Raw genomic sequence first — 11,698 nt, forward strand, 5'->3', positions numbered from 1 at the left:
ATTATTTTTACAAGTCAGTCAATGGTGGGTTTCCCCATATTAGTAACTGCTACCTCTGAAGCTATGGTCTGCTTATTTAGCAGGAGTTCAGAGATTCACAGCGCAGCTCGGAGGTGAAGTGTGAGCTGTATCAATTTCAATGAGCCACTGGCAGGGAAAGTCAATCCGTCTGCTGACAGCAGCTGCAGACTGCTGTTCCTTCTGCAAGGCAAGCTGTAGTGCTCTGCCTAGTTACTGTGCCCTGCAGGGTACAGCTATGCAGTAATTTCCCCCTATTGTCAGGGATATTTTAGTTGACATCAATTTTATCAATATCTATTTTCCTTCAAAAGTTTAAGTTATATAGCTGACTCCACCAGGCATTTTAGAAAATACCTGGTGAGATCTCCCAGGATTTGTAGTAATGAGGTGTCCTGGTTTTGGCTGGGATAGAGTTAAATTTTTTCACAGTAGTTAATATGGGTTTGTGTTTTGGATTTCTGCTGAACACAGGCTTGATAACACAGGGATATTTTGCTATTGCTGAGCAGTGCTTGCACAGCGAGGCCTTTTCTGCTTCTCGTACTGCCCTGCCAGCAAGAGGCTGCGGGTATACGAGGAGCTGGGATTGAATACAGCCAGGACAGCTGGCCCCAACTGACCAAAGGGATATTCCATACCATATGGTGTCATGCTCAGCATATAAAGCTGGGGGAAGAAGGAGGAAGGGGGGACATTCAGGGTCACGGCGTCTGTTTTCCCGAGTCATACATGCTTTCCTAGAGATAACTGAACACCTGCCTGAACATGGGAAGTGATCAATGAATTCCTTGCTTTGCTTTGCTTATGTGTGTGGCTTTTGCCTTCCCTGTTAAACTGTCTTTAACTCAATTCATGAGTCTTTTCACTTTTACTCTTCTGGTTCTCTCCCCCATCTCACTGGTAGGGGGGGTGAGTGTGTTGCGTGGGGCTGAGTGTGCGCACAGAGCCCTGCTGCAAAGTTTCTCTTGGGCCTCCATCTTTCATCTTTTTCTGTCCAAACTTTTCTAAGATCAAGGTCACAAACAAACTTTAGTGTTTGCCTAATCTTATATATTAAATGATCCAGAGCTACACTGAGAGCAACACTCCCCAGTCCAGATGGGAGCAGCTATCACAGTGAGATGGTTGAACAAGGCAAGCACAAATGGCAAGGAAAGAGGTGTACCTAAAACATTTTCTCTTGTATGGGTCTATTTTAATGGCTTTAGGCACCAAAACTAATTCCTATTTTAAAGTGTCATGATTTATGCAGGATTAAAAAAATCAACTGCCTTCAGCGGTCTTTCATATAAAGGTCAAATTTTTGAGCACTCAAACCCAGGACCAGGAAAACCTTGGATTCCAGTCATATGGCAGCTGGACAGGGTCTTAACTCACAACATCTAACTCTCTTAACATGTTTATGAGAGTTTTTTTGAATATGTGCTACCAAGAAGGGAGTAGACAAAAAAAGATAATGGCACGTAATAGCATAGACCTTGTATTCTAATTACCTATCTATGTACATATTTTCTTTCATTTCTGAGGTGATATGTGTCCTTGAAGGGCTCTAAGATTATTTCAAAGATGAGGTCTGTGATGCCAAACTCTAGTCATCTGCCCTACTCTATAGGATGTTGAGGGTCCTCAACCAGCCGTGCACAGCTAAAACCCTGCCAGCTTCATGGGCAGCACAGCAAGAGCAAATTAGAAGCCAAGGGGCAGTGATGGGCATGGCTTCTTATACAGAATATGGTGATACAGTCAGAAGGCAAAAGCCAATCTGGTGATAAAGAAACAGAAAATGTGCTAAAAACTTACATAGTGCAAGGGTGAAGAGTTAAGTTCTCACACCACAGCCCACTCTTGTCATCATGTTATATAAGCTGTCAGCCCCCAAGGACAGTTAGACAAGAAGACTGAGCACCATGTGCCCCAGCAGTCATCATCTGGTAACCTTCCAACCTCACACAAAGCATGAGGCAGCATCTTGGCAGTTCTTTACGCTTACTTGCCCAGTGCTTAGAGCTATAATTTGGAAAACTTGAATCTAGTTCACATTTCTCTTCTGACTGATTCAACTTGTATCTTTTATCCCTCCTGTACGTCCTCCCAGTATATTGGTAAAAACACAATTCAGATTACTTGGGCAGAGAGACAAAGTTTGACCAAGTGATATCTTAACTAATGCATTCCCACAGCAAATTATTTCCTTATGAAAATTCATTTATTATTAAACATATAGACCAACTTCAATACACATAAATCATGTTGTACAAACACAAACAAAAAATTCCAAAAAAATCTAGAGTTACTAGAAGGCAAATGTAAAAAACCACAGCATTATGGAGTACGCAGCTACTGGGATGTACAAATCAACATCTTTAGTCAAATAACTCATAATTGCTACTCTTTTCAGCAGTTATTTAAAACAAGCCTATAGAATTTTAAGATATAGCACATAATATGTTGAGAACAACAGAAATAACTGTGTAGGCATGGAAAGACTCATCACTACTCTCAGGACTCTCAGTATATTTATTAATCTATTACTAAATTACTACTTTTCTATTGACATTTGGCTCCTTCACAGGGGACATGAAAATTTTAGCCATTCTTGATTAAAATGCTAAGTAAAATCTAAGAAAACAAGTTGTTATGCTATTTTTATAGTACAATTAACAACTTTGCATACTTTTGCATTTTGTCAGTTGTTACAATCTGCACTTTTAGTCCCAAATAATTTCCCCTTATTAATTGGAGGCTTACTATATACGTACCCCAACCATCTGGCAAAGCATTTGACTAAACTACATGCAGCCAAGATACGTTCTCTAGCTCTCCTCCCTCTATTCTGCTTCCCAAAAACATCCATGCTTCAGTTTTCCAAGCAAAGTATCAACAAGTTCCCCCTGTGGCTTTTGAGTCCCTGCTCCAGTAGCTCCAACAAGAGAACATAATCCAGTGAGGCCACCTCATCCTCACCCCACATGAGAGGCTCAGAAGTAAGACTATATGGGGTGTGCTTTGGTCAGGCCATACAGTGTGGGGGAAGAACTGTCTAATTGTGATTTAAAGTTGTCCTCACATGAATTAACACACTCCAGCTCCAGATTGCAGTGTTCTAATAAATAGTGTTTAAAGGAATTTCAGAGAAAATAGATCTTCACTAGAAAGTGTTGAGGCAGAGCCCAGAAAGAACTTTTATATTGTCAGCCACAAGTGCAGGAGGGAGGGAAGGAGGGAAGGAAGGAAGGAAGGAAGGAAGGAAGAAGGAAAGAAAGCTGGAAGGAAGGAGTGAAGGAATTGTAGCCTTATATAAAAATATCAACATTATTTTAACATTGTTTTTTACACAGTAAGATAACAAAATTGGCACTTATTTGTCAGTACTTAAATCAAATACAAAGTTTTGTTTGCAGCAGATTTATTCAGTTTAATTCCATGTGAATGAAAGGAAAATTCTATCGATTTCAAAGCAAATTGACCTATTATCCTTGTGATGGTTTTCTTGACAATTATGCCTGAGAGTTTTCTGATTGCTCTAATGCAAAATATCCAGCTTCACTCTTGGAGAGTATCTTTTTCTGCCATCTTCATTTAGGCTTAAACAGTTTTATTGATGTTTGTGTAAAGAGGGAAATAAGCGAGGTTCTATTTTCATAGAACAGATTCTGTTACTTTTTGTAAATATACTTACAAAGGTGTCCAGGATAAATGCCCCTAATGTGGTGTTCCACATTTAAACTGCTTTCCAGCAGCAAGTGCCTGCAAAGACACCCACCAGAATGCAAGACTTATAATGTGGAGAACTAATGCTTCCAAAAATAAGGATACAGAGATGTTGACCACTTAATACAGTAAATTTACACCTTCTATCTAATAGAGTATATTTAAAATAAGGTTATATCAGTCTTACATGAGACATTAACTTACTTCAACAATAGTTTGGACACATGACTCATTGTACACAAAACTGATTTTCCGACTTTTACTAATGTGACAATTATGAATTATTCTAGTCCCTGAAAATTTTCTCAAGTAATACGGACATGGCAACCAGGCAAATATATTACATGCCTAGCTACAGGGATCCACATGCATATGTGTTTTGATTCCTGCCACTGCAAGTTTCAACTGCTATTACACTGGTAGGTGCATCTTACTGGCTGTAAAGACTGGACCACAAAATAGATAAGGTCACGCAAGGTATTTCTCAAATCATTTATTTCCTATAAAGCCTACAGTGACTTAAAAGGGAACTTGAAAAATGTGGGGGAAACTAAATGTTGATGAATGACAGTGTAACTATGAACAACAGAAGGAAATGACTATCTTTGCAAAACCCATAATTGCCTCTGAGAACAATCTCAACTATAGCTTACTGCATTCTGGTGATTCCACTTCCTGAATTGCACTGGTTTAACATTAGGAAGGTTTTATACTTAATGAGAACACTGTCCTCTAATTCAACATAAGGATTAAAATAAAGTTCTGCACAAAGTCTGAACAGACCTTACAGATGACACTGGATAGCAAGAAAAACTCTTCATAGCCTAGGTCTCTGGGCAGCTTTGTTTTAATTCGTCGTATGTATTTTCATAACAAGTTCTCAAGACAAAAGCACTGAAAGTGTTTGTCTTCTTTCCTCTGACATTCTTAGACCTCCTGTTGAACAGCAGTCTAATTTCACCACAGTAATGATTGCTGCTGCTATTTCCTTTTTTTTTCTCTATTAGACATTTCACAGTTTTAAGGAAACAGTTAATTGAATTTTTGATTTCACAGGATTATTGTAACCTTCCTTATTTCTATTTTATCTATTTAAGTCTTCCCAGAAATGCTGTCAAAATTTTTATTCACAAAATACACAGAAGTAAAAACCCACACTTTCATAAAATTTTTAAGTCAACATGTGAACACTGTGGGAATGGTGCCAAACACCTGGCAAATCCTAACAAAGATCAGAACAAGAGCATATTAGCCCTAAAGGCCTTTCTAATTTGTGTGTTTGCTGAGGATGCCGTGAACAAACTATCTTGGTAGAAAATCCACCATTTGAGTGTGTGTCTTACTGTGATTGAAAACAATCACACGCATGGAATGCTTGAGACAAATTTTGTGTGTTACAAAATTAGCAGAGGCCCTGGAGACCAATCAGAAGACGACTGTTTATCTGTAATTAAATTAAATAAAAGGGAGCTCGCGTGGCAAAGGGACACACAAGAAGGTAAGAAAAAAACACCTGCATGTGGTGGTGCATTCCCCCCTCCTCCTTTCCAGGCTGCAGTGTGATGTGAGAAATGCTTGTTAGGCTTTGGCCTTGAAACCACCTGGGCTCAGCTCTTCCTGAGCTTATCAGAAACACTGTCTTGCTCCCAGGAACTGCTGTTGTCTAACAAGCTCCTGTTTTCTTTTTGACCAGACTTGGAGAATCTTTTTTTGCCTGAATGGCATAACATTGCTATTCTCAGCCTTTCAAAGAAAGTGCCGACCCAAACTGTGGCCAGGATGAAACATTGTTACGACTAAAGCCCACTCTCTTGGGATCCTATAAACAGCAGTCCAAAACGGGGCCCTTTGAGCTCTCCTGGGCTGCAGCGGGCCCAGCAATCTCCCTCTGAGCGGGACGCCTCTCAGAGCCAGCAAACCCTCAGGTTTGCTATACTTGGAGGACCACTGAAAAATGACGTGTCCTGGGCCGATACCCTCACTCCTCAAGGCCCGATCCTTCACCTCTCAGTAGACGCAAAGGCATTCAAAGTATTTCACTGACCTCCAAGGGGAGTTTTTCACAGGTACCTTGCTTGCACTGACTATTTCTGTCTGTGTGCGTGCCCCTGCGCATATGCTGTAGCAAATCTGAGAGAAATACTGCTTTCTTAGATGTTTAAGTACTTTGGATACCTAAGTAAGCTAGGCCCGTAAGTAAGGTTAAGTTATAAACTTACATAAATGCTGCTAAATGTTCTTTTGCTAAGTTGTTAAATGTAAGTGATAAGCTAAGTGTTGTTCTGCTGACTTGCTAAGCATAACTTCGAAGTTACAAGTCAGGTTAAAGGCTGTTAAGTGTTAATCCTCTGTTAAATTGTTAAGGTTTGACACTGAACCGTGCCATAAATCAAATCCCTCCTGATGGGAGAGAATTTTCTAAAAGTCCTTGCAAGGAGTTTCAAAGATAAACCACGACTTTTCCTTGAATTTCAATGCTGACGGATAGTTGTTTATTAAGTCTTATCAGAGGAACAGAGCCACTAGCATGACCCAGGTACAGCATAGAGCACAGAAAGCAGGAGTGAAGGCTCTAATTATCAAGATTTACACAGCCTTTTAAAGATAATTTAACCAATGGTTACTAAAAATGTATATTATTTTCATTTTCCTACCAATTATTCAGTAACATGGGCAGGAACTGCGGAATTCTCTATCCAATCACTCCAAACTACTTTTACTGCAGAACATGGAGGAGTAGAAGAAGGAGAAGAAGGTTTAGAGAACAACAACAATCCTCCATTTTGATATTTTTTACTCTTATCTATTTACTACAAAGAGAAGCCCAAAACCTCTAAATTTTTCACCCTGTGACAATCTTACCTAATAGTCTATCACCTAATTCACACCACTGTATTTTCTAGTTCCTGTCTGACTGTTGGTAATTTTTTCCCAAGGTTGGAGGTAAAAACAGTGTTGTTCAGGAGTGTAAGAACACTTAAAAACAGGCAGAGAAATCCTCTCGGTACTCTGGGCTCCTACAAGGTTAAGTTACAAATTAAGTTTAAGTTATATGTTAAGTTAGGTATAATTGTTTTTCCTATGTTAAATTGTTAGGCTTAAGGTATAAGTTAAGTTAAAGTACTGTTAAGTTTGAGTGCTGTTAAGGTTTTAGGCTGTATTCCTTTTTGTCCTTGGCCTCACTGTCTTTTGTCACAGGCACCAAAACACACTCCCCCCACACACACACCTAGATAGTTCTTGGTTCATTTCTGTTTTGAATGCCTGGGTTTTGTTTGGTTTTGTTGTTGCTTGTTTTCCCTTGTTGTGCCTTAAATGTCCTGTAAGTAATAGAGTGAATCGTGCCAATGAATTTGTTGCGCTTTGTCGCTTAATATCAAACCTGTCTTTTCCTCATACCCTTGCCAAAGATTTTTTAAGGGATCTCAAAAACTCATTTGTAACACTGCAGAGCTCAACACTATAACACTGCATCAGTGGGTTTCCCATCGCCAATATGTTTATTTTTTTACATTTAGATTTTTCTTTGCATTTGATCTCATCCTCAACACACATACTGTAAGGTACATGTGGATACAATATTTCTGTTAGCAAGGAATTTTCCTGCCGCTTTCTAAGCCATGAGATACTTTTCTCTCTCACGGAAGATAATAGCAGAAGTTCTGTAAACCATGAACACCTGTGACCTTGTAGAACTATGTTTATGGTACAGTAGAAAAATATTTTGACAATGGATGTTTTAGGATTTTGGCCAATCCACCCAGGGGGTGGCTGATCCTTTGTGCAATTAGACTATGAAGAAAAAAGTCTATAAAAGAGTTTGTAAAATAATTAAATAAATCAATCTTGCTGCACAATTCCTGCCTGCTGGATCTTCTCTCCTCCTCCCTATGGCTGAGGGTTGCAGTACTAGGTGTGTACATATATATATATGTAGTGCGTGTGTGCATGTAAGTACATATACACATAAAGTTTTCTAGGTTACTGAGATTCTTCAGCTCCACTGATTTCCAGGCAAGCTGTAAGTCCTCAGTATACCTAAAATGCATATAGCCTCTCTTACATAGTTTTAGGTGAACACTGGCGCCTATATGTAACACCATGAACTTGAAACTTACTTCTATCAGTCCAGACTCTAGAAATTCAGATGCAATGTTCCAATCAACAACATTCCCTGAAAATGAACTAAAAATAAGCCAATAGTTTGCTTGACCATAGCAAGCACTGTGTTCTCCAAAATACTTCAGCAGGGCCTATATAGCCCACAAAAATTTAATAAAGGAATTAGTTATTAATAAAAAAATATGACTATCTAAGTCATATCATCTTCTTATCATCATTAAGACAGTTCTCATCAACTACCTTCAGCACCAATGGGACTCCCAAGGACTCGCTGTGAGAGATTATTTAACATTTCTATTGATTAATCAGACATATATGATACTCATGTGTTGGGGTGACCCAGCCCACTGTAGGGCTGGGGCAGTGAGATGCCAATCAATCCCAGCCCCTCCCCTGGATGGAGTTTCCCGAAGAGGCAGACTCAGGGGGCGGCTCAGAAGCCTAAGCCGCACCCCCTGGGCGGAGCCCGGGTCCAAGCCACCTCCCCCGGTTCGGGAAAATTCCCGGTTATTTGGTTGTTCATTGGTTCTGTTGTAACTCCAACCTCTGGTTCCCCCCCACCGAGTGGTTCTTGTTACAGTGTATCCACCCCTGGCTTGTAACTCATTGGTTGTTTTCCCCTTTCACCGGGGTTTTCAAATTCCCTACAAAACTGAGAACAAGGCTCCGAAGAGCCATCCCATCACTATCCCATCTCATCCCATCCCATCGGATTCCAGCTTGTTCGGGTTGCGGAACTTCTAACAATAAATCTGTTAGAAGCCAGACCCGAACAGCCTCTCTCTTCCTTTGTCTCCGAGCTAACGTGAGCCGATCCCATCGGCTCCCGCCCTGTTCCCCCCTCCGCGGAGCCCGCCCGCCCCAGCCAGCAGCTCTTTTCCTGGTGCCGAAGTCGCTTCAGCGATGCACAGAAGAACGCAGCTGGACTCGCTCTGACCTGGGGCACGCCAGAGCTCGTGCCTCGAGCACCAAGAACTGCGTTACTCATGTAAAGCTTGCTGTTAACAGATGGCTTTATTAAAGGTTGGCAGTACTTTCCTGTTACAGATCCATTGATTTGCCTTGCAGTCAAACATAATAATTTCACTATAGCTAACTGTACCGTTCTGCACCTGCAAAAAAAAAGAAAAAAGAAAAAAATACAGGCTACATCCCTTGGAAGTAATCACAGGATAATGTACAGAAAACTGTCTGAATAGGAAACCTTGATAAAATGCTATGGCAAGAGGGATTAGCATGATCTTTTGGGGGTCTCTAAGGGGAAGACAAACTAGAAGGGAGGAAGTTGTCTCACCTCTGTATATCTAATACTATAACACTAAAATTTGCTCGCTAATTTTGTGTCTCTGTTTACAACATCAAAATACTTCAATTTTCGTAGGTGTGTCACAGAAAGTGATGTAGATGCTGAGACGTTAGCATTGTGGTAGGTGTTTTACGGGGTTTGGCATATCTAGTTTGCTGAAGAGAAATTTCACAGATGATGTGCATACTGGTACCTGCAAATGCAAAAGATATCCAAGAATAGGTGCCAGTCGGTCTGTGAAAAGATGTAGTAAAATCCAGTGACTGGAATGTTAATTTAGACAAATTTAAAAGACATAAAGAAGTTTTAGACACAAAATAAGTCCCACTGCTAGCTGATCTCATCACAAGTCATCAAATAATGTATAAGCTAAAGCCTTGAAATTCATTAATATATCAATTCCTTCATTCTTCTCTTTCCTTTGTGGGACAAGGTAAAAATAGTTTCCTGGATTACTCTTAGTATACCCAGTAAGACATACTGGAATGGTTCAGCCTCGCTGCATTGTTGGGGTTTTACAAAGAAGTACCTGAGTATTGCCAACATGACAGGCAGGTCATAGTACATGTTCTAGTGTTACACTGCACAAAAGCATTATCCCAGATATAGAATTGAAAGAATAAAAAATTAAAAACTAAGATTACTTAGAGCTGTGAAAAACAAGGTTCACTCTTAGTAAAATTTCAGGAAAAATTTAATGAAAGAGATATTTAGGAGACAACAGCAAAAAAGTATTATGGCCGGGTGCTTTGGCAGAGGCAAAGGCACACCTCTACATCCAAAAGATTATCTTTAAAAGTACATCTCTTATTGCATATTCATCACAATCATGCATGATTCACAAATTCTTTAGAGTTTCTATGTATCATCTCATCAGCCTTATCTTCTTCCTTGGCTCTATTCCGTCTCTGCTCCCTCCATAAATTCTTCTCTCTCTGGTTTCTGTTTTTCCTCTTCTCTTATAAATACTCCAGGAATGTGAAGACTTTCTCTGCCTAGCTTTTCTAAATTGACTATATAAACGATAGACATTCTACATCATGTGTTACATTACAGAACCTAGGTGAAGTTTTTCTAACATTAAGGAACATGCAAAAAGCCAACATCACAATACATTCATAACAATTATATAACATGTGAAAAGCCAACATCACAATACATTCATAACAGAGCTATCACTGAGATACTGACTAATTTAATTAGGGAACTTAAGACAGGCTATGTTTTCTCTAACCTTATACAGCTGTGGCCACAGGCTCCCGTTTCCAGTCAACAAAGACTGGAGGGAGCAGTCCACCTGGGATACTTGACACCCACCTGAAGATGAACCATACCATACAAGTGTTTACAGTGTAGGTATTAGGTGAGATGAATCCCAGCCACACCCCCAACATCTCCCATGATGAAAACAGGGAAGTATGATAAGGCACACTTCCAATATATTACTTTGGTATTAGGCAGGTAACAAATTTCTCTTAATGTGAGGGCTCTCCAATTCAAAGCCTTTTGGAACAGAAAAGCCCTGACATCAGACAGGCTCTGAGACTATGAGCCAGCATCAGCATTAACAAAATGAACAAATAGATTTCAAAACAAAAATCATGCATAAAATCTTTACTATTCTTTTGGGATGTAACTGCAAAATGTTCTAGTCCAAAAAGTATTTATTTAGGCACAGGCAATACTAATTGAATCTAGAACAAAACTGTCACCTTGGGAAGCACAGGACAGGCATAGCGGGCTCTCTCTGTTGTGGAAGGCAGATTTCATCAACCCACATTTGTTAATATCTGAGTGTTACTTGGCCAGCCTCGAGCAGCAGGAGGGCTGGGGCCACTAAGAGCAGCCACCCCAGCCACGGATATCCTCTGCAGTATGGAAAGGGGATTTAAGGCAGCAGACATCTTTCAGTAGTTTAACTTAAAAAACCAACAACAACAAAAAAAAAAACAACAAAACAAAAAACAGGGGGAAAAAAACCCCCCCCCCCCCCAAAAAAAAAAAAAGGGGGGGGGGGAGGGCGCTAATAAAGGTTCAATCTTCAGATTTAAGACTACCGAGTCTACAGTTATGCCAAAACGTATCCTGTTTAATGTACAGTCTGGGTTGCTGGCAGACCACGTACCACGGTGATGGGCACATCTTGGTCAAAAAAAAAGGTGCTACCCACACGAAGGCAGCTGCCTTCCGTGATACTCTAAGGAAAGCCCGTGGCTCACCACACGGTTTTGTTTTCCATGGAGGATGAGGCGAGGAATGTCGACATAGAGGGAGTGGACCAGGGCTGAAGGCACCCGTGGGCCAAGAAAGATCAGCCTTGTCCGGATCCTTCCTCGGGAACTCAGACGAAAACCCCTGAAAAGCAACTTCTCCCTCGCCTCAAGCCCGACTCGGGCGATCAACAACCCGAGCCCAGCCCCCGGGAGCGGCTGCCGGGCAGCCCCCTCACAGCGGGGTCCGCCGCGGGGGCGGGGGCAGCGGGCAGGCGCCTCCCCAAGCGGCGCCCCCGGTCCCGACGGCGCTTCCGGGCGGCCGGGC

At 40.9% G+C, this 11,698-nt stretch overlaps 1 protein-coding gene across 1 annotated transcript in view; it reads right to left on the bottom strand.

Moving 5' to 3' along the window:
* Positions 1-8,539: 8,539 nt before the first annotated feature.
* Positions 8,540-11,698, bottom strand: part of LOC108447916 — a 3,474-nt gene continuing 315 nt past the window's right edge. Inside the window, exons 2-4 of the mRNA XM_017739210.1 lie at positions 11,380-11,681; positions 9,354-9,394; positions 8,540-8,966 (exon numbers count right to left, since the gene is read on the bottom strand). Coding sequence (XP_017594699.1) covers positions 8,540-8,966; positions 9,354-9,394; positions 11,380-11,681 — 770 coding nt within the window. The remainder of the gene's footprint in view (positions 8,967-9,353; positions 9,395-11,379; positions 11,682-11,698) is intronic.

The sequence above is a fragment of the Corvus brachyrhynchos genome, unplaced genomic scaffold (genome assembly GCF_000691975.1).
Source record: "Corvus brachyrhynchos isolate BGI_N302 unplaced genomic scaffold, ASM69197v1 scaffold136, whole genome shotgun sequence".
NCBI lineage: Eukaryota > Metazoa > Chordata > Aves > Passeriformes > Corvidae > Corvus > Corvus brachyrhynchos.